A 23,282-nucleotide genomic window follows, 5' to 3' on the forward strand; every position below is an offset into this window, starting at 1 on the left:
TTCCTTTTTAAGTACATCAGTGCTACATACTTGCTGACTGTGTTGGTACCACTAGTATCTTGATCATGGGACCAATGGTAGTTGGCAGCGTCTCTGCAAAGCTCAGGACCTTGAATTCCTTTTCTTTTGCGATGTTCAGGAAGTTCTCATTTAGGTTGCGAAGAGCTGGTGAGTCTTCAAACACACATACATCAGTTTACAGTAGATATGTAGAACAGTTTCTCTTAAACACAAACCTTTATCTCACAGTTCATTGTGTTCGCTCACCTTTACAGAGTTCTCTGACTTCTATCGAGGGAAAGAGGAGATATCTGACGTTGACTGAGTACTCTGCCATAAAGGTGCCGTGATGAGGTACACTGTAAAACATAACGCCCTTGGTGTTCTGTAACAGCCCCTGCATGTCTGGATCCTCTGAGGCGTCCTGCAGCATCTTCTTCACAAGCAAGCCTGACAGAGAAACAAATAGAGGCGTACAGTGAGTGTAAGTCATGCAAACAGTCACATGCACGGTGCAAGCGTGAAATAAGACCAAGAAACATGTTTTTAAAATTACATTCAAGGGGTAACACTCAAACATGCTTGTGGAAGGAAAGTTCTGACAGAATACCTCCCATACTGTGGGCTACCCAGACCACAGGCCTCTCTCCAACTCCTGCCTGCTTTAACTTCTTCAGCAGCTCTCGACTTCTGTAGGCCAAAGACTTCCTGAGGAGACAAACCGGTCGTCTGTTTGGTCTGTTGGAACTGTGCATAATGAGCTCAAGAACATGTGGGATTGTAAAATCTTGAATTTAATTCAGAGTGGTATCCTAGTTAGCTTAAGATAGGCAGGATGCTGGAAAAGTTGTGCGAAATATTAAGAATATAATGTTTTTAGCAATTTCAGTGTCAGGCAAAGTTGATATTGTTTCCCCTTTAAAAGAGAAAACAGTTTTCTCACAACAGCACAACTTCACAATATGACAGTACTGTATAGCTGATTACCAGTATAGCTGATTACCAGTATAGCTGATTACCAGTGACACATAAGGACACTAGTGATTGTTTACCTCTGGTTCTCAGCAGGACACTTGGCCATCCAGTCACTGAGATGACTGTCATACTCCACTGACAGCACTCTCAGGTTTGGACAGTCAGCAGCCAGCCATGACTGTCAACAAACAAACACACAACAACATGGAATAGCAGAGAGATGAATCATTTCCTCAAGACAAATCAGCACACATGAATAAGTCTCCTGTTAGGCAGATAAACTAATCCATCGTTATATCAAAGCTTTTATTTCATTGTGGGAGGTGAACAAGGAAAACACTGAATGGTAATCATAATACGCTGCAGCAGAGAGAGAAGTTTTGGGTGTTTGTCACCTTCGGCCAGCACTCTGTGTAGTCTTCTTTGCTCTCAGCCTCTTCCTCCAACGTACTGCGGTCCTTCTGTCTCCACGTCTTAAAAGCTGCTCCTAGAATTCCGTGGATGAACAGCACGTCTGCTTTGATTGGCTGACTGGAAAACAAGTGTTTGGTTACATTTAAAATACAAAAAATACATATAAAATAAGCTCATACATCAGGAAAAATTATGTCACAGTAGAACTGAATGGAGCTAATTAAGCTTTCCTACATGTCACGTGTTTGTGGGTGGAGGACATAGACACCGTCTTGGTACTTCTCTTTCACGGTCTCCCTGTCCAGGTTGGCCAGAGCGCGAGCTGCATGAGACGCCTGCATCACATGAGGAGACTGCATCATCTCAGCCAGCACAGACACCCAGCCTGCAGGTGTTACCAGGTAAGGAAGAGGAGAAACACGTTGGATCCATTCTAACGCTTTGTTCAGGTGTCAGTTCATACAAGTCAAAGTATTAAAAAGAGAAAACACACACAAGCAGACAAATGTGCCCACGGCTAGTTACTCATGTCTGGGTGGACAGTGGTGGTGATAACATAAACGAGCAAACTAAATAACAAAGTCTTTGTCGTGGTGAATATATACATCAGAACCTCCACAATGCTCCAGGTCAAGCATAAACATAACCAGAGCTGTCTTACCCGACTGGGCTATGGCCTTGTGGACGCCTTCATTCAGTGCCAAGTTTCCTATGATACGAACAATGTTCCTCTGAATCTTTAGGGAGTCTCTCCTGAGCTGATAAACCTTCTGGAGCAGCTGTAGACCCCCATTGGCAACTATGTGGTCACAGTGGCTCTGTACCTGCAGACAATAAACTCAGAGGTAAGTAAATGATGCCTTAGTGTCAACCTCACTCTGGGTTATTCCAGTGCACTAAGATGCTTGTTCACTTATGGCCCACATTAAATAATGAGATAACAGAACTATGAGTAACTGCATGTAGACAAGGGCCCGGCAGCCGTGGTCCACACGACTGAACAGCCACACATAAGATGATAAACTGAACTTGTTTCTGAACGAGCTTTTACTTGAATTGCTTTTATACGTCGGGGGAGATTTGTGGAATCCACAGCTTTAGTGACTATGATCAGCTTTAAACAGGGAATCTGGCTAGCTCTCCACCACACCAAATCATGTTAGGATGCATAATGGAAATCTTTACCTTTGAGTGTTGGACCAGTGCCTGGAGACAGAAGGACTCCACCTTCTCAGAGGGAACAGATGTGAGGCTCTGTGCATAAGGCAGCCCATTGCCACCAAAACACCACAGACCACCCTGCAGCAACAACAACGAGTGCACTTGTAGAGACAGAACTCAAAGATTTACATTTTCTAACTTCCTGGGCAGTTATCGCTGTCCTGCTGTTTTGTGTTTGAGGCAATCACATCCTAAAGACTGAACAACTGGGACCACGTATGCATACATCTGGCGGTATTACCCTTTGTGCTGCCATGGACTGCGTGCTCTCTCTGAGGGCCATTGAGGTGAAGTACTGAACACATTTGTCCACCTCAGACTGAGGCAGAGACGCCAACAGCTGCCTCAGTTCATCCTCTGCTGACAAACCCTGAGAACATTTTAGAACATTTTAGTCCCTTTTTTATGCAGTGCTTGTGTAAAGTAAACTCCACTCTCCAAATATCCTGAACAGTAAAGTATTTCACAGATATACATACATCCTCCAAGTCACGCAGCACAGGAGGGTGTCGGAAGAACCGCAGGTCCACCCGCGGAGTTCGGGCCAGGCCCACTGCTGTCTGCTGGTCAATAACCTGGGCTGCTGTCTGGTACTGGTAATCTGCATTATTCACAACAGCTGTGACTTAATACCAGCTCTGCTCATGTATTGCAAATTAAGTTGAAGTTAGATAGAACTTTTGGAGTGTTTTACCATGCCAGTGATGATTATCTGCGAGCTCCTGCACAGCTTGAAGTCTGACGGCTTTATTGGCCGACATCGTCCTCTTCAGCAGGACCCATAACGCCACTTCATGTGGGTCTGCATCCACATTGGTGAAGTGTTCTAAGAAACACAATCACAGAACCAGCTGAGCGACTCAACATTCACAGGATAAAACTGAAAAGTGTGCTACTAGTGTCTCTAATTACAATTTAAAACTGCTTTTAAACGTGCTCTACTGGGCTAATTACCTCTATCTACAGTTCCACCTCTACATTATAATAACAGCTACAGAGTCATATGACAAACCTTTGGGTAGCAAACCTTGTGTCATCAAGTTGGCAGCTTTCAATTTGTAAAAGGTCAGAAGATATTTTTTTAAAGATTTCACCAGAATATAATTCTGTAAATAAGCTGTAACATGTTCCTATAATCCTAACAAACAGCATGAGTGGTTAGTACAGCACTAACAACAGAATACAGTCCAACTCATATACATTACAGTGAATCCCAGAATATACACGTTGGTGACACTAAAAACAGGATGTGCATGAACAGAGCAGGTGTTTCCTTTGGTCTCCATGTACCCACCCCACAGAAAACTGACTGGACAGCTGTGCTTCTGTCAGGATAAATGTTTGCGACCATGTCTGCCTTTCAATCCAAGAGCTTTTAGGGGATATACGATAGTGTCACAATGCGCACTATTTGCTTGATTTTTTTCAGGTGAACTGGTTTGAAAAGTTGTGGTGTCTTACCATCGAGGGATCGCAGGAAAAGCCTCGAGGATATTTCCAGAAACCGTCTTGCTGCTTTATGAAGTTCCCTCCTTGCTTTGTGTGTAAGTCCTGGAACAGACGCACAGTGGAAAACATCAACCACCAAACAGCCCCTTCTAGAAGATCTGAATTATATTTCTATAAAAACACTTCAAAGACAACTGAAGCTATCTAGTAATGGTTGCTAGTTGGTATTTTAGTATAAGTTAGTGGTGATTGTTTCCATGAAAAAGTCAACCTAGACCAGTGGAAGTGAGATCAGTCAACAGTGACCCAGAGTTTCAAGCAGGAAAGATGGTAAGAAGGGGAAGAACAGACAGGAAGAGACGAGAGCAGATGTTTCTGGCCAGCTGGACACGACAAACTCAGTATGACATTTTGTTCATATATGAACAAAAATACAACTGCAGTGTGTATCTGTTATATTCTACCCTTTGTTTTGAACATATGGGAGTAAGAATGTGTTGTTCTATCACATAATATCTACAACAAAATGGACGTCATGAACGAACCGAGTACGAACTACACAGGAAGTGATGGTGGGCTGATGGTAAATGGGGTCATTGACCAGAAACCAGAGGCTTGTAACGACATAAAGACTCAGTGAGGCTGTTGCACTCCTCCTGAAGGGTTTGGTGAAGTTGGTGGGTATTTTAGAGGGCAGGATCAGATTGTTAGACGTGATGTCATCTTCATAAAACTGCATTTTATTGTTGCTTTATATAATTACTGGTGTCTTTGGACGGGTCACGTGATCTGATCACCTGATGAGGATTAAATCAGTGGTGATGAGGTGAACGTCTCAAAAACTTTCTGCTCACGATTGACCTTTTCTAACCAAATAATGGAAATTAGATTTTTAAGTTTTTTATGTAAGAAAAAGGACCATTTGCATTTTTTATTTGTATTTTTGTTCACTTAATATTTGCCACATAACATCAGACTGGTGTGGGAAGGAGGACAATGTCCACAAACAAAACATCTCTAGATAGTCTTTTTCTTCTAAGTTTTGAAATGACACATAAAGTCCAGCTGTAGTCATGAAGTCACACTGAGGGATGTTTGTTGTTACCTGCAGCTAGGTTGTCCTTTTCATCTGACGGAGTGGCTTTCAGGTAGATGTAAGACTTATATTTTTCCTGAAGAATTGCACTAGTGTCAATGCTTACAGCCTTATCCAAGGCTACCACCTCGTAAGTAATAAACAGACAGCCCCTGCAGAAAGCAGAATGGATAAACTGGCACAGTGGTAATTATTTCACACAAATTACAGAGATGACATTTAGTAATTCAGGCGTCAAGTATTAAAATCTGCATGTTCATTATGCAGCTTACCCCAACACAACGGCTCCAGTCACTTTAGCAACTTTCCCTAAAGTTCAACAAAAAGAGGATCTTTATGAATGGTTTCAAACGGATCTCACGTTAAGATGAACTCGGTGCATTGACAGTAATTGGGTGTATTAGATTCCTGACAGTTAGCTGTGTAGTCGTGGCCCAGTCATGTCCAATAACTTACTGAAGTCTTTCCACTGCAGGACTTTCTTCACACCGGGCGGCCCAGCGGTGCTCAGCCTCCGACAGCGGATCAACCGGAGAGCTGCTCCCGACATGCTTCCCCTGGATGTGTGTCAGCAAGTCAGTGAACACACCAAACACAGCCCAGTCCTGCTCCACACCAGACATGTAGATGTCACAGAGTCAGACGTGTGGATGATTACATTCAGATTAAGCTAATTTAACGTGAGGCACGTTTATAATTAGCGATTCAAGTTACATGAGACAAAGCTGTCCTGGTAATTAGACTTGGTTTGATAACCTGAGCTGCACGGCTTTAATGACAAAACAAACAGCCAGTGCAACTCGTGACACCGTAAACTAACTCATGTAACAGCATCAACTCATTCACATCCAGCTAACGTTAGCTAGCGTAGCTTAACTTGGAATAACACATGTAGGAGCGGCTGCCACCACTTCCACTGTCACTCAGTCTAAACACACACAGTAAATGACAATCAGGTCCAAGTTTCACTCAGGTAAGTCATTAAGGCTGACATAAGAGCTCCAGCTGAACTGACGCTAGATTAACAGTAAGCTAACAGTAACTTGCTGGAGGTTTAGTTAGCTTCTGGCTAACGTTTCCCTTGTGGGCTTTCCGCTGCTTACCGAGCTGACGGACAAAGTTAACCCGTGGCTGAGCTGTGGGTTCATTTCTGATTAATGATCAATGAATTTACCTTATTTTCTGAAGGAGAGGTTTTCAAAGAAGTACGATAATGTCCTCCACGACTGCAGCCGGTGTTCATAAACACAGCGTCCAACTGTCTCACAAATAATACGTCATCAACTCCATCAGCAACAATACAAACACTTACAAAATCATGTTTTCATATAGCATCGCGATATTTGCGTGGTTGTACAACTATCATTGTCCACTGCCAATGGTCTGTTTTTGTTTGTGCATTTGAGTTGTTCAGAGGATGGCTCTTCTGTTGGTCTGGAGTGTGAAGTTAAAGAGCTCCGGGGACACCAGTGTCCTTCAACTCCCGGCTCTTACTGTAGTAAACTGCTTCCCCCATCAGGAAACAGCAGGGACATGGTCGTAAACACTAGCTGTGTGCTTCAGATGGGTTGACAGAATCATAACACAGCTGGAAAATTTAAGAATTCCAATTCAACTGTTATACAGTCAAAACAAAATCAAAACTATAGTGTTCCCGATAGCAGGTGCTGGTGCCAGTGGTACTGACTCATCATCAGGTCCTAGTTTTTGGTGGTGGTGTAACCGATTGTATTCTGGATCATTCGTTTAGAAGTTGTTCCAGTTTTGTGTCCGGGATGTACTATATCAACATCACAATCAACATCTGTCGAACACGGTCAACAGAGACAGAACTGTTTGGTCGCGTCATTTTAAAGATGTTATATTTATTATATCCTGTGTTTCTTTCTGTAGGGGAAAATTATTGATTTGTGTGTGCTTGCAAATGTCCTCTAGACCAGCTACAGACCACAGCTTCTGTATGAAACCGTTTGATTCTTGCTTTTATTGCATTAACTTAGGAGCAGACTTACATTCAGACCATACATACATAGAAACACGCCTTACAACTAATGCCCTCCTTTTTGTGCCTTTCTCACACTGACACACACCGTTCATGTCAACACACACATACAAACGTAGTTATTATATCGTATACTGTAACTCTGTACAAACACGTGTGAAGCATCAGGTCAGTCTGTTACATTAATTTGCACAGATATTAAATTCACACATCTGCCCTTTATTAACGACAGGTTAACACGCACTTTTCTTTTTTTAGACTCCAAATATACAATAATTATCTCTGGTCTTTGCATAGTTATTATATCACCTGCAGAGACAAAGCAACCTTGCATAGACGCCCAGCCAACGGTACATGTTTGAACATTTCCGTATCTGTACATATACACCAAAACGTACAAACATTCTGTTGTTTCAGAGTGTTATTATGCTGAGCAGGACGCATAGTTGGCTTTGACCTCTTTGTTTGCTCCACCCAGCTCCACCTCATGGTATAAATCAAGATTGATTTAGTCCAGTTTTATCTGTAAATCCATTTGCAACTCATCAGTTAGTATCTGCCTGGCGCTCTCACTCCTCTCAGGTGCATGTTTCCTGATAAGCCCTAATGATGCTCTCATAAGCTGGAGGTGGTGTTTGTGTAGCTGGGAAACCCCTCAGACCATTGTTGCCCCAAAATGACTCGGGTCTTGATGGAGTGGAGGCTGGCTGCGCTGAGCTTTGTGCTGATCCAGTGGACATGGTCAGAGTCGGTGTGCGAGGCAGTGTGATTTGGCTGCCCTCCTCTGCCTCCCTTGCGATTTGGCTGCACTGGAGGAGCGGGTGGAAAGTGGAGGCCCTGAAGCTGGATTTGTGCCCCAGTGGGTCAAAGTTTTCTGGGGAGGATGTCTGGTGGTGGAAGCTGAATGCAGCGCTGACTAAACTGTTATTGCTTCGGCGGTCGTAGCTGCTGTTGCGGTGAAAGCCCGGACGGTTGCGAGAAGAGGTGTGCGAGTGGCGAGGCGAGTGACGGGTGATGCTGGCCGAGCCTGCCTTGCGTCGGGACATCCAAGTCAGTAGCACGTAAACCAGGGCGCCCAGGAGCAGCCCCACCGCCATGGACACACAGAAAGCTATGATTAGAGGGACTGTAAAGAGAGGAAATATCAAGAGGGAGGTTTTTATGATCTGTGCTGCAGTATGCATTTTTTTCACAAACATTCTACTTTTCAGGATCAGTGCAGGGACAAGAGTTCTTGAGTTATCCACATTCAGTACATCTACATGCACTTCATCTTTATTGACAGGCTTTTTTTAATCACCCCTTGGGAATGGAAGGAATTTTAATTAGAATCTGTGGCCCTACCGAGATCACAAAAAACATCTGCTTTTAACAAATGGAGCTTTGCCAATAGTGTCATGAACGATGGTTCTCCTTAATGTCGTAGTCGGCTTTCTGCTCTCATGTTTACCAAAGCAAGTCAACAAAGTGACTGCATCTGACTCCTACATAAACAGCTCTGACTTTCTGCTCGATGTTTCTCTGCCTTGGAAGAAGTAAAGCCAACATAAACATGCTTGAGAGACGAGAGAGAATGCAACGGATAAGACAAATCTTGTTGGACTTATTCCAGGGCAAACAAATCAGTTTCCTTTCAGGACCGTTAAGCGTTAAAAAGACCGAGCCTGCTTTGTTGCTAACCCACATTTCCACAACAGTTTCAGCCTAATTTTGGGAACAGGGAAAGCACACGCTGGTCAAAAGTCATCTGGAAATGACATTTAGGAAACCGGAGAGAAACATCTGCCAAGAAAACACATCAGTAGCTTACAGATTTGGATTCTTCAAACTATTCTGTGAATATTCAGATTAGTTTGACAAAGTTCTCTCCAGAAGGAACTTGACCCACATGTTGGATCTATTCCAGGGGTGATTAAAGCTTGAATTCTTGAGGGAACAACGGCGCCAATCAGAGCAACCACATGAAAAAGACAGATCTAAAGAGGAAAAAACTGCAAGAAAACTCACCAGCATCGAAGGACTCAAGTATTTCCAGGAAGAGATTTGTGTTGTTCACAGCCATGACTGAGTCAGAGTGAAGGAAGAGAGACTGACACTTAGATCAGTCTGTCTTTTACTCTGTTCTTCTCCCTTCTCGTCTTCTAAGTTCTTGCCTGTCCTTCTTTTCTCCTGATGGGTTTTCCTGTCTTTCTGCCTCGTCTCTTCCTGTTCCCTTACTTTCTCCCTCTCTCCTCCCTCGCTCACTTTCTCTGTCAGTGTGTCTGACTCCCTCAGAGGGAGACTCAGCCCAGAGGCACACAGGACTGGCGGCTAACTCTGGCAGTCATCTTGTTTATGGAAGCGGAAAACTACACTGTCACATTTCCTGCTTTTCTGCTTGAAATTAGCAACAGGAGTGGCTTATCTGTCCAGGACAGAGATCCTGGAGGTGGGGACACAGGGTGTTTCTATAATCACTTCCTCTCCCATCATTTCCTTCAGGTTGATTAATGTAAGAAAGTATCACCACGGCAGCCTCAGAGTCAGTCCTTCATCTTTCACCAGAGGAAGGTCCGCCACACTCACCAATATTTTTCTTCCGTTCAGAAATGATAAATATTTCAAGCTCTCATATTTTTCCTTTCCACCACAGACACCGCAGATGGCAGTTTTGCTATTAGCTGCACCAGCAGTTACAGTTCTTGGCCTGAAAGGGGTGTTGAAATCCACATCTGGGACTGGTGGTGGAAAGTTTGTAAGTGCTTTTAATACTCAGTTGTAGTGATGCAAAAAGTGGTAGTATTCTGGTGCATTTTAAACCGTGTGTGAGTTTGTGGTAGCTGCCTGACTTCCAGCATCTCAGTCTTTCCACAGTGTCTGCCAGGTCAGTGGTCCCTGGATTGGACGTCTGGTCCGTTCTCGGTTGGAGAGATCCAGTAAAAACACTGTAGTCTGATAAGATAGAAAAGCACCAGCATGTAACTTCAAGATTTTTTCTGTCCTTGACAAATCAGTATGCAGTGAATGAAATCTAAGTTCCTCACGCTCCTCAGTCCTGATCCCACACTAAGCATTGTTTTAATTCACTCTACAAAAATCTGCAAGGTCATCAGTGTAGTCAGACAGAAGGATGCAAGTCGTCATGTTGGTATGCGTCTAATGTAGGCCGGCCTGTTTGCTCCATCATCTCTCATTCAGTTCATCCCTCATCCTGACTTCAGTCTCAGCATTAACTGAGTCAACATATTAACTCCAGTTAAATTAAATTAGAAAAAAGAGAAGATATTCTGCCTAAATCTTTATGAGTGTATTATATTATGAGGCTGAAAAGCTTGAGCCCTTTCAGTGGCAAAGAGACAGAGGATGAATAGCCTGACCAGAGCCTCAACTTCCTCTAATTGTTGGCTCTGCTATAAAACTGAAAAACCAGCAAGCACCCATAACAAACACTCATAACTAATAGTATGTGTGGCCATTGTGTCCTGTTGTAGAGAAACTAGGCGGTAATGGACTGTTGTGTTCATAGGTGGAGGAGACATTCTTTGAGCTTTATAGCTTAAGTTCATGGCATAAATCTAATTGGGTAGAGTGGTGGGAAATTACACCGTGCAGTCCTTAATGCCTCCGTAAGGAAATGAGCTTTCTGTGCAGGCTTCAAGGATTTAGGCAGCAATGAAGGATATACTATATTATTGAGTTTTAATATCACATAGAACAGTGAGGAGTTTCTAGATCTGCAGATTTAAAGACATTGCTGGTGAGGGGAAGAGATGGATGGATAGATGGATAGATAGATGGATGGATGGGTAGATAGATGGGTAGATAGATAGATGGATAGATGGATGGATGGATAGATACTTTATTCATCCCTTTGGGGAAATTCAAGGTTACCAGGAGCTACACACGTTAGCGACACAAACTCGTGTACATGCTAGTAGCTCACACACCACAGATAATGGAACGTTGTACTAAAGAGGTGGTGTTTACAATAAAATGGAGTCTTATAGAGCACAAAAAGTAAGCCATATGTACAACAGCTCCCTGGCTGGTCCTGTATGATGCATGCTGGTTAGAAAGGAATGCTAACCACCAGGAACAGTCTCTGCTACTGTGTGTGTTCCTTTTATTGGCTTCCCAGTAGATGGAGTTGTACTGCAGGAGAGTTTCATGGCTCACCACTTCATAAAACCTGAAAGTCTTAGAGAGCACACACACATGCCTCATATTTAACATTTTTAACGTTATAACCTTGTTGTATGTTGGGCTGCAGACATTGATGTGATTTAAGTGACAGATGTGTCCTCTTCAGGAAAATCACTGTTAGTTGTCGATTAACTTGCTTATTTAGACATAAACTAGATTTGCAGTTCAGTATTTTCCTCTTTGCCGCTGTGTTGATTTTGACATACAGGTCGACAACCAACTTCTAATGAGATTTTAGGAAACCGCTGACTATGTATGAAAGAGATTACCACACTGGCGGTCCTGGTCCCGGCTCCTTGCCTGTGCAATGATTAGATAAGGAAACGGATCTTAAAAGGCCAGGTTTGGCAACTATTGAAAGAGTTTCTATTGACCTGAGTGCTTTGTCTCTGCTCTCTGCTCCCCTCTGCTGCAGCATTGTCTGCTCTCTCTTTTGCTGAATCTGTTTGGTCCTGGGGGACTCTGAACGGTAGAGGTCACCTCAACTGAGCTGCGTGAAAATGTACGAATCAGCAGTCCATCCCTGCTGCCGAGCAGCCGGCCAATCCAACTAAATCCCACAACATTTCAATGCAGCGGGCAAGTCGAGCAGCAGATTCTGATGCCTGTACATCCACAGGGCTGAAGTGCTGACAGAGCTGAATCTGAATAGGGGGTAAATCATTTGCCCCTGGCTAGTTAAGTGTGTTTTGTACTTTCGGTAGATTATTTTATGTCTTGTTTTTGTGATATTTTAACAGAAGTAGTTTTATTTTTTGAGTGAGAGTTTCGTGCTCCATGTTTCCTACAGTCTCTATCATAACCCTCCTCACCATTCAGGAGTGTTATTTACTGCAGTAAACATCATGTTTACTGAAGTAAATAAACAAAACAAAAACTGTACACAGCAGAGCATCAAAACGCTGCCGAGACAATACAGAAATCTGAACATCTGGACACACAAACAGCTTGTGGAGGACTCGACCATCGATAAAATACGCCTCATTGACCTGCTGCCGATCATTTACCAGAACTGAAGAATCTGCAATCAGTGATAATTTATGAGTTTTTTTCATGTCCACTCCTGTGTCTCCTCTTACTGAAGGATGTTTTGGCCGGAGCATTGCAGCTCCTCTTTCAGCTCCTCTAAGAGCTCTCCTGAGATGATGATGAAAGGACTTGTCTAATGGGATTACACATCGTGATAAGTGCTCAGAGCCCAGTGGTTCCTCACACCTCCCTTCTGCTTCTCAAAAAGTGGCATTGATCTTTAGTGGAGCAGCATCTTGAATGTTGTGCTTTACAGAAATGCTCTATGGACGGAGGTGTGTTCTGATAATCAGTCGTCTTTTCTGACTAGTTTTGGTTCCAGCTTCGAAATTTGCATACATCTTGTAAAATTATGTTTTGGGAGAAATCTGTTCCTCCTGTGTCATGTTCAGAGTCCCAGTTGGCTGTTTCCGACATGAAACAACCGACTGACATGATTTGATTTGAGAAATGGACCAATTCCCCCTTTAACCTGAGCAGCAGAAGAGCAGCCTGTGGAGGTGATGTCATGACATAATTCATGCAGCGGCTCAATAAGCTGTGAATTATGAAGCAACCCACAGGACTCTATGCAGCCGCACGTTTTCTGAGTCACAACTGGAAGCTCTAGTTTTAATTTAGCTTTTATTTTTTTACTATGTGTGTACATACTATGAACACAAAGACCTTTATCCTTGTATTTTGTAGAATATTTAGGTTGAATCCTGTGTTTCTGGAGGTAGCCTTGATGCAGGAATACCCAGTAAATCTTGGTTAGAAGAAATGAGTAAAGACCACTGATGTCCAGTCAGTTTTATTTAGAGAAGAAACACTAGAATAAACAGAAGCTGTTCATCTAGTTATCATAGTTTTTCATCACTGATCATTCAACAAGCACAGCTTTAGCATGAAACACAGTTATTGTCCAGAAATACTCATGAAACCACAGAACGCTGACACAGTCACATCAGTGAAAGCAAGCTTCGATATTATTTTACTGTAAATGGATTTTTAACACATGTACATAAATATATTCATATTCATCAGTCTACACCAGCCTGGACGCACCGGTTTCATTAATTGTTCCCATGGTTTATATTTAGCTCGTCTTGTTTCAGAACATTTAACAGCTTTTCTCCATTTGCTCCAGTAATTAGTTTTATTTGTCGATATAATACTTGGACTTTCATTCTTCCTCCATTCGTGGTCAATGACTTTATTCTCAGTAAGTCGTTCATTTCAGTATTCCAGGTGGGAATACTGAGTTAGGTAACCCTAACCCTAACCCTTACTCAGAGGGATACGGGATGATGTGACTGGTATCAGGCATTAAAACAAAAATATCAGCATCAGCCCAGAATGAACATTAACATGAAGGAAACACCTGTGAGGCTGTAAGTTATGCAAGTTTAAAAATCAAATATGTCTTACTTACAAGCTGAAGTAGTTATTTTTATTCTGCCCAGTCAATGTAAAGCCTGGTATTGTCTGTATGCACCTGCTAACAGACGGTCACAATAAGAGCAGCCACAGGATTAGAGTGGTGGTTACAGTAGAGGAGAAACGTGATGCTCTCTGCCATGAGGTGAAACAAACAATGTGCATATATCACTATCTGCAATACGTTCTGCAAATTAAGCTCATTTACAGTAGATGTGATATTTTATTAGCCCACAAAAGGAGTCTGATTAATTTGCAACAGCCTTAGAAAGTATCGTGTCATTAGTTAAAGTGTCATCGCTCTGATTTTCAGCCAAATTAAACAGTCAATAGCTGACTTTAAAATCCCAAACCATGGGATCCTCATGATGCTGATCCTTCTCTGGCTTTTATTTTACAAATGTTTTGTCTCCATCACAGCTTTCCTGCAGCTGCTTTTGTTTTCTCCTGTTCTCACGTTCTGCCTCCCTGCTGAGATGCCGTCTCTGCACACCTAAAACACAGCACGCCCACCCTCCTTCGATGAGGAGCAGCACCAGGAGAACGGGACCTGTTCCTAACTATTGTCTCGGTGAGATGGAGGAGCACTCCTTCTGATTGGACAGCAGGTGGCAGTGCATGCAGCCCCGGCAGCCATCCTGTCTGTAGAGCTGAAGCACTGAGGCGAGGGAGGGGGCCTCTAAGATGTTCAGTACACACACATGCATGCCGGCATACACATACAGTATGCACTTACATCATCATTATCAGGGGAGGAGCTTTGCTGAGTGTGAGGGTTGCAGACTGCTACTGTAACAGGGATGACTTCAAAAGAGAAACACGGCAACATGGATGTGATTCACTCTTGATATCCTGCAGTCAATGTGAAGACACTGAACTGCTGCAGCCCAGCCTGAGTCCTGGCCAGAGCATGAGGATCCTGCCAGGGTGACGCACAGGAGCTGGGACGTGACTTTGGTGACCTCAGGACAGCGGTATGGCATCACCTATGCACTACGGACACTCTGCTCGGGATATTGCCAATGTGATGCAGAAGCTGCAAGGTAGGTGTAAAATGCTTACTCACTCACACTGCTCCAACTTGGTTTGCAGCGTTTTTAGAGGTGACCTAGTGCTCGGTATGACACAGCAGAGCAAAATGAGCTACAGACACTCAGGTAATGTAAAAAATGTGCTTCGTGTTTGTTGTCTTTTCTCCTTGTGTCCATGAATGTTGCCTCTGTGCTGGAATTCCAGTTCATATGATTGGGGAATGTTTGGTATGGGAAGGACACCGCTGGATGAGATGTGCAATGTCACAGCATGCAGTATGCAGGAGCCGAGGAATCCTCAGGTCATAACCGCTCGTGTTTTGACTAACATTCATTTGCTCTCAGTGCATGACTTTCTGTGGAATTTGGCTCATCCTTGAGAACAGAGATGGAGATTCATGCAGACGTCAGTTTGTGAGCAGAACTAATGTATTTATGTTTTTAACCACATCAGGGAGGAAGTCACAGTGTGACAGACGTGATTGTTCCCCTGATCTCGTATGTATTTACTGTGTTCATTTGTCCACATGCTGGTGTGTGTTTCCTTTATGTGTGTACCTACCTGCTTGTGCACAAACACTGCATAGTACAGTGTGTGTGTGTGTGTGTGTTCATTTGTCCACATGCTGGTGTGTGTTTCCTTTATGTGTGTACCTACCTGCTTGTGCACAAACACTGCATAGTACAGTGTGTGTGTGTGTGTGTGTGTGTGTGCGTGTGTGTGTGTGTGTGTGTGCAGTTAGACAGGGCAGCAGACAATACAAAGCTAATCCCCAGAGTGACTGACAGGATGGAGTATGCTGCTCTCTCCTAACTCCACTCTAATAGCAGGACTATCCTCAGGCTGCTCCACAACTTGCTGTGACAACGAGTCACAGCCACCACGTTTATTCTGTTTGACCTTTGTTCATTTCAAATGAGCAGTTCTCGATTTTTTATTTTTTATTTTTTTTAATCTCAACTGTGCTGTAACTTTTCTTTTATTTGCATTTGCAGCAGATATCAGCATTCATTCAGGTTTCCTAGAAGTCAAATCGTGTGGGTGTATTTTATTTCCAGTGTGACTGTTTCACAAGCCTCCTGCATCAAACAGTGCATCTCTGTGTGTCAAGATCACATATCCCTCACTGACAGGATCAGACTGATGACGCTCGCAAAGTAGCAGGAAAGTCAGGTGACACGAGAGCTGAGATCCAATATGGCTGCTCCCTGTGTGGCTTCTGAGGTGGCAGTTTCTGTGAAAGCTGAGAACAGCATCACCAGCCACGTGGCTCCTCTGCATCACTCTGTGCAGGTGTGGATGCACACTTTGAATCCCAATTGTACACTGATTGATCTAATTTTAGAAACCTCCCCTTAAGCTTCTCTCCAGTGCAGAGAGAGACTGATGCAGGCATACAGTCAGTGGGACCTAAACAATTAATCACAATGCAGTGGTGTTCAGCTGCACCATTATTTATGTAAGAGGATCAAGTTACCTTTCAAATATGTTCACATTCATCCACGAGAGATGGTCCTGTTCTGAGCAGCTGCAAAATATTTCATCTTCTCTGAAATGATGAACAATGCTGTTAGATGTTTAGACAAACAAACAACATAAACCTGAAGAGGATGAAGTGCCACAGGGTTCCCACTGCTTATAGCAACACACACAGTCTCAATCAACACTACGAGGCAGCTCCAACAGTCCTCCTCTGACTGGATCCTCCTCTCTAGGGCTGGGTCAGCACCAGTTCCTGAAACCTTTATCTAACTTTAACAAACAGTCCTTTTAGCAACACTTAAGCAATCTGAGCAATTGCAGTTAAGACGAGTCTTGTTGCCGTGGTAATCCTTACAGATGGGTAGACTGAGGGTTTGTGGGAACGGTGCTGCTTTATCGTAGCCGTATCAACACTGACCACAGAGTATTTAATGCTACTGGATTCTGCTTGTACCTGCAGCCTAGAGTAGAGATGTCCTGTAAGTCTGACGTGCTTCCTGTTGTTTGAATGGATCAGCGTGACCATCAGTTGCTTTGTGTTGTTTCTACATGTCACTCTCTGTGCTGTATATGCTATCCATGATCACATCAGCTTGTTTACAAGGGGCACACAGGATCTAATTTGATGTGATATTTTATTTGATGTGCTCTGGTTGCCATCTATCTCCTGGGAGACGAGAGCTGAACCTGTGATAATATCATCAAGATGTTTTGTAGGAATCAAAGAGGAACACTTATGTTTCATTAGTCTACACATGAAACAGCTCATAGCATGATTTGAGCGTAACATGAGAGAAGCAGCTTGTTTGTTTGGTATCGTATAGTCCAAAGCTTGCTCCTAAATGCTGTAGAAAGAATCCAGCCAGCCTTTGTTAGTGGTAACATCCCTTTAATGTCTTCAGGTTGCAGTGATCGGGTCGCTCTGCTGGGATAATTGTTCAGAACGTGGTTCTGTTGATGTGTTAGGATGACATGTTTTTGCGAAATACTTGATTGTTTTCTAATTTCTTATCACTTGAGACTGATATAAATGTAGGTATCTAATGGCACTTGTTTGTCTTGAAAGGCTGATTAGATTAACATATTCTACTCGTCCTGTCAAGAGAATACGATGTTCTCAAATTAGACACATTCCACAAATCACCAGATACCATGAAATGAAGTGTTTTCCCTCCAGGCCCGGTTTAAAGCTGTTAGTAACCGCTCAGTGTAACATCAGAACAATCAGAACTTTTGCCCCAGTTTTGGGGCTGTGTTTCTCTCCCTTCAACCATCTCTTTTGGTGCACCTCTCTGTCGCAGTGAAAAAACAGCAATTAGTGACACCATATGGCGGAGAACGGCGAGGCCGCTTTGAACACCTCCCAGCCTGAACTCCTCCATATGCTGTGGAATTTGCCTGTTTGTTGTCTCTCATTAATGAGAAAAGCAATGCACTGTTTTTCCTATTTCAATTTCTCACCTGTTTTCTCTGTCGTGGGCGGCGGAGGCACACAATCCCGCCGATGCCTCTGGGTTTCACCGTCTGCTGGCCTATCAAGCGCACAAGTTTGCTAAGTCTCATTGTGTTGGGAGCACCTGCTTGAGTTTTCTCTGCGTAGGCTGTCTGTAATCCTGTACTGGCGATTTGTTTGTGATCAGATAATACACAAGGAGATAGCCACAGATTGAGTTTCCCAGTCAGTTCAGGCTTCATGCCGTTTTGTTCTGCCAAACAAAGCGACTGCCTTTAAGGAAATGTCTGCGTTTTAACGTTTTGGTCAAGGAGGATGCTCACTGTGAAGGAAGGTTGAAAAGGGTAAAGGGCAAGGGCAAAACGGGTCAGCACATCTGGAAGACACCAGTCCCATACTGAGAGCACTGGATGGATGGAGCAGGAATGACAGAGGCAGCGGGAAAAGCAAGAAAATGACACTGGACAAGCAGGAGAGAGAGAGAGAGAGAGAGCAGCAGAGAGACCACACACCAGTTTTTAAGCTCCTCATTGCTAGTGGGCCTGGCACAGATCCTCACGCTGGCACCGGGCCAGGTGACATCTTGTTGCCAGGGGCGACATTATGATTCGGCCGCAGCCAAGGAAGGCCCAAGCAGACGGTCACCTTGAGCCATGCCAGCCTCCTGTTTAGTTGTGACACCACCATTTATCGTCTGCAGCTCTGGATACCACGGATTCACACACACATGGGCCCAGATTTACACATCGACACCGAAACAAACACTTGGTGATAAAAATAGCTGTGATGCATCTTTTTTCTCTCCCCTCTGTCACACCGCTGGGAGTCAGCAGTTTAGCTGAGCGGCCCAGAGCAGGTCCTCAGTGCTGCCGGACCAGAGCTGTGGCAGTTAGGCTAGTGTGGACCAGAGCTGCAGCATGAGATGGTCTTTATTCTGCCGCTTCTTCTCCTTGTCTTTCCACATTGTGTTCGTGAGTCGTTGCCATAGCGGCAGTCGCATAACAGCCAGCACAGGCTTTTTTTTTTTTTACCCTGTGGGCTTATTGGCCACGTCTGGTTCAGACTCTGCTTCTGTAACAGAACATTATGTTTGATACCGTGGTGTGTGTGTGTGTGTGTGTGTGTAGGTGTGTGTGTATGCGCGCACTAATGGAAGTTTCTCAGTGACAGCTTCTATAGCAGATGAGATTATAATCTCTTTTAACCTGACAGTCATTGAAGGTTTGAATGACGTATCACAGGAGTAGGTCACTGAGGGTCCCACCCAGACAATATGGACGGAGGCACAGAGCTCATTTAGTCTGAGCCCTGTTTGAATGTCACACCTTCACCAAGGTCAGAGTTTATTCCAACATTATTTTAGTGAAATAGAGTTTTATACACAGGTGTCTGTGTGTTTTAGAATTATTTCTGATCAGAATGGAAGAAACTGAAAAATACCCAATAAGTGTTTGTTTTTGCTTCCTTCTGGATCAAAGGCACTCATTTCTACCTCTGATTCATGAGGCAGGTGGTCTAAAGTGTTTGGTAACCCAGCACCATTTAATGACTCTTTACAGATCTAATGAAAGCAGTAGGTTTTAGACTCTTGCAGTAAAATGTACTGTTGACCCACCGGTACATTTAGTAAGGAACAACATTCGGCCTAAGGCCACCCGGAGTCCACGGGACAGAACCTTCAGCACCATCTCTGCCTCTGTCAGATTTAGGCATCCGATAGTTTTGATGGACGTAGCGAACAATATCCTCACAGATAAAACCCTGACATCTGAGCTTTTGACCCCAAGACACATTCAGTCTCTGTCTGTGGTCCTCTGAGTGCCGTGCATGCTCTTATCTGTCACCCACAGACACCCCCGTCCCTTTCTTCACCTGTCCCATTGTGATTGGTTTGTGGGAAATTTTGCCTCCGGCGGTAAATTCTGCACTTGAAGGTTCTTTTAATAGAGGTCAGACTGTGAAGCCCTGACCTTAGAAAAGTCACCTGGCCAGATAATGTGATGGTTTCAGTAAAATAAGTAAGTAATTCAAAGTTTTTATTTTAATCTGCCTGCAGCACCAGATATGTTAAATTTTCTGCACCAGTACGTATTTTCATATAACCTTTCCTGACAGTCAAAGAGCACCTAAGCTTGTCCGAACCTTTTATCAATTCTGTTATTATTCTGGCAGTAAAAGTGAACTTATCTTGTGTATATCAATGCAAAATGAGGCATATTGTCAGCGTATGTAGTGTCATCGTTTACTCCTGCATCCAGTTACTGTGTCTCAGAGGGATGTGATTCACCATCACTTTTCATTCACAGTAAATGAAAAACAAAGCAAATGGAAATGCCGTATCTGTGGCATTTCCTGTCCACTTTCTCTCTCTGAGGCGTCTTGCTCCACACACCAGCACAACTTGCCACCTGACATAACAACAGCTGTTTTCCTGCTTTTTACAATTCAAGAATATTTTGCAGGAAAAAGAGAGCATTCGGGTGATGTTTAGGACATTTGAAGGAAGTTCGTAATGCCTTTACAGGATGGTATGCGTTACCAAACGGACAGGTGGTTTCAGTAAAACAAAAGACATACATCTGCCGGTTACAGAAAGAATCGGTTCAGGCTCAGTTTTAATAAGATAGAAAACGGCCCCAGCTGGAAAAGCATAAATGCACTCAAGTAGCTGTATGCAACAGGATTTTGTAGATGAATCTGGCTCTGTTCCAGGCAGTATTTTTATTTCACAGTGAAGACGAGACTTATAACTGAATTTACTGCTCCGGCCACAGTGATTTATTTAGTGTGCTGACGCCAGTCCTTTCACTCTCCTCTTCCCTGTAATGTGTGGCGGGCCACTGAACCTGGATAAAGAGCTTAGACCGTCTGACCCACTCATGCACTCCGACACACACACACACACACACACACACACACACACACACACACACACACACAAAGCATCCCACCAGCACAATCAGACACACACAATCACACACACATTTATGGAGAGCAGCAGAGAAACATCAAGCTGAAAATATTTTTCAAAGCCAAATTGAGTCTTTCTAATGCTCTTAGTGCTACTGAGTGGTGTTTTGATATGACCCCTGGTCCCTCCAGTGGAATAGATGCTTTGTATTAGCCGTGTGCTCGGTCTGTTTGTGTCTGCTGTTAACATGTACTTTTGTTCAGCTGAATGTATTTCCCTGATAAAGGACCGCTTGAAATGAAGAAAGACGATTACAGCGTGCAGTGTAGCAGTGATTTGCTGCAGAATATATCTGATTTTGTGCAACATCTTTGTCAGAAATAAATCAGATTAACAACTAAAATTAATATGAATTTTCCCATAGTGAGAGTATTTCACATTTATTCATATAAACTTCATTTTGTATTTTTTTACTCAATTGTTTCTTCAGTTTTCTCTGCTTGCTTCATATTACATTGTGAAAGTATTGACTCTTTATGCACTAGTTAATTGCATGTTCATCTGTTTCATTCCTCTGTGTGTGTGTGTGCATGTATGCGTGTGTGTGTGTGTGCATGCGTGCATGCACACGTGTGTGCGTGTCAGTACTGCAGGTGCTGAAATTGCTGAAATTACTGTATCAGTGGCCTGGCTTTAATGAACACTGTGATATTTGGACATTTTTGTCACTGACAAAGTGCGTCTCTGCACATCTGGTACTGAAAAGGGAGTGATGGTGCTTGAAAGAGGAAAGGGCTTGTTTTGATAATCACTTTGACTTGTTCCCCCCTTCTTACTCTCTTTAATGTGGTGTCATTATTGCTGAAATGTAATTAGCTATGCTAATGGGCTGACATTTGGACTTCCGTCTCAGCACTTACATTGGGACTGGTAAAAATATGCTGTAAATGAAGTGGGATGGCGAATGGAGAGCATGAATGGACATGTGAGGGTTGAGTGGAGGTGCTGAGAGTGTGATCGAGGGTGTTATTGAGTGTTAGGGCTAAAGTACTCCGGCGGAAGTGCAGAGGAGGGTTTTTAGATTAGGAATTGTTGGGGTGAAAGAGAAGAGCTGGAATCAAGGAGTGGATAAATAAGCTATTGGGAGGAGGAGAAGGGCAGAAAAGCCTTCAAAACCTGTTAAATCACTTTGTGTGTCATTGTGGTTAGTTGTGTGTGTGTGTGTGTGTGTGTGTGTGTGTGTGTGTGTTGAGCATGCGCTTGTGAAATTGCTTGTGCGTGTTTGAATATGGAGAAATTACAGGGTACCTCTGCAGCCCACAACAAAGAAATCCATTTAGTGAACGATAGTTTTAACAGGAACGTTGCATTAATCTGGTTTTGAAGAAGAAGATGCTGATGCAGACGAAGATGCGTTCTCGCCAGAGAAAACTAAAAAAACACGTCTGTACAGCAACACTTCCACCGTGGCTCCCATTAAAGCAATTAATATAAGCATAGTATGCATTTAAATGCCCACCAGCTTGAATAACATTAAGATGATATGAGTGAATCACTGTATTAGTAAATGAATACGTGACAGCAGAGTGTGACCTTGTACAGTCAGTATGTGGAGGGCCTGTCCACATGTGACTGACTATAATCATGCCTGGTGAGTTGTGGAGTCATTAATAGATTAAGAGAGATCAGAGATGCTCTTGTGCAGAGCAGGGTCATCTGGGAGGCTGCAATTTAAAAGCTGAGCTTATGCTGAGCTTGCTCATTTTTCCTGTCGCGTCTCTTCTTGTGTTTCCTCATCTTGATGTCTTTTGTCTCTGTACAGCGCGTCTTTGGACCAAGCACTGACAAAGAGAACTTATTTAAAGCTTTACTTATCCACTAGGTGGCGCTGTGCCTCTTTACAGTCCTGATAGGGCTAAATAAGAAGTCCTGGTTGCTCAGAAAGCAAACCTAAACATCCTTAGGGTGAATAGATTACAATAGGAGCAGAAGCCGCGGTATTCCACCCTCCAGGAGGCCGTTTGTTTTTTCTTTAATGGCTGAAAAGAGGCTGTTCCTCCTCTCTTCAGGAAGCATCGCACCCCGCAGACATACCTGTGTGAGCGCCGGGCGCTGACCCGCGTCCAACCTCCACAACCTCAGTGAGGGATCTGGTGTTTTGTAGGGCTGCCAGGGGCTCCAACAGGGATCCAGACCAGCTGAGGTTCAGTCTGTTTTAACCCCCCAACACCCTCTTTTTCTCTTGGAAAGGCTGAAACACTCCTGAGATCTGCAGCCTAAAGGAGTCTGTTGGTTTATTCTTGCACATACAGTAGAAGTGAAAATGAATCTGTCTCGAGTCAGTTTGTTCTGTTCTCGCTGTGTGTGTGTGTGTGTGTGTGTGTGTGTGTGTCTGTGTGTCTGTGTGTCTGTGTGTCTGTGTGTGTGTGTGAGAGTGTGTGTGTGTGTGTGCACCTGCTCACCCTGTGTTTTTCTCAGCTCCCATGGTGAAGCCTAATAAGTCCCATGAATCTTCAGCATCTTGTTTTGATTTTGTCCTGGGGTTGTTGTTCTAAACACTTTTGCTCACCAGAGAAGTTGAGCTTCCTGGTTTTCTGTTGTATGGCTCTTAAATGGA

General features: G+C 43.6%; 3 protein-coding genes across 3 annotated transcripts in view; all 3 read right to left on the bottom strand.

Moving 5' to 3' along the window:
* Positions 1-5,848, bottom strand: part of serac1 (serine active site containing 1) — a 7,171-nt gene extending 1,323 nt beyond the window's left edge. Inside the window, exons 1-15 of the mRNA XM_008278649.1 lie at positions 5,612-5,848; positions 5,428-5,464; positions 5,165-5,307; positions 4,072-4,161; positions 3,305-3,436; positions 3,090-3,211; positions 2,852-2,980; positions 2,575-2,688; positions 2,051-2,213; positions 1,624-1,774; positions 1,371-1,506; positions 1,053-1,153; positions 611-708; positions 268-450; positions 31-174 (exon numbers count right to left, since the gene is read on the bottom strand). Coding sequence (XP_008276871.1) covers positions 31-174; positions 268-450; positions 611-708; positions 1,053-1,153; positions 1,371-1,506; positions 1,624-1,774; positions 2,051-2,213; positions 2,575-2,688; positions 2,852-2,980; positions 3,090-3,211; positions 3,305-3,436; positions 4,072-4,161; positions 5,165-5,307; positions 5,428-5,464; positions 5,612-5,705 — 1,837 coding nt within the window. The 5' untranslated portion in view covers positions 5,706-5,848. The remainder of the gene's footprint in view (positions 1-30; positions 175-267; positions 451-610; positions 709-1,052; positions 1,154-1,370; positions 1,507-1,623; positions 1,775-2,050; positions 2,214-2,574; positions 2,689-2,851; positions 2,981-3,089; positions 3,212-3,304; positions 3,437-4,071; positions 4,162-5,164; positions 5,308-5,427; positions 5,465-5,611) is intronic.
* The window catches only part of gtf2h5 (general transcription factor IIH, polypeptide 5), a 14,792-nt gene extending 3,396 nt beyond the window's left edge, over positions 1-11,396 (bottom strand). The window contains exons 1-2 of the mRNA XM_008278650.1: positions 11,385-11,396; positions 5,875-5,885 (exon numbers count right to left, since the gene is read on the bottom strand). The gene's annotated coding sequence lies outside the window, so the exon portion shown is untranslated. The remainder of the gene's footprint in view (positions 1-5,874; positions 5,886-11,384) is intronic.
* myct1a (myc target 1a) lies at positions 7,117-9,463 on the bottom strand. The gene is made up of 2 exons (XM_008278648.1): positions 9,165-9,463; positions 7,117-8,283 (listed from the first exon to the last, which is right to left on the bottom strand). The coding sequence occupies exons 1-2, from the start codon at positions 9,217-9,219 to the stop codon at positions 7,736-7,738; spliced, it is 603 nt and encodes a 200-aa protein (XP_008276870.1). The 5' UTR covers positions 9,220-9,463; the 3' UTR covers positions 7,117-7,735.
* Positions 11,397-23,282: the final 11,886 nt, after the last annotated feature.

Source organism: Stegastes partitus, unplaced genomic scaffold, assembly GCF_000690725.1.
Source record: "Stegastes partitus isolate 25-593 unplaced genomic scaffold, Stegastes_partitus-1.0.2 Scaffold129, whole genome shotgun sequence".
Classification (NCBI taxonomy): Eukaryota; Metazoa; Chordata; class Actinopteri; family Pomacentridae; genus Stegastes; species Stegastes partitus.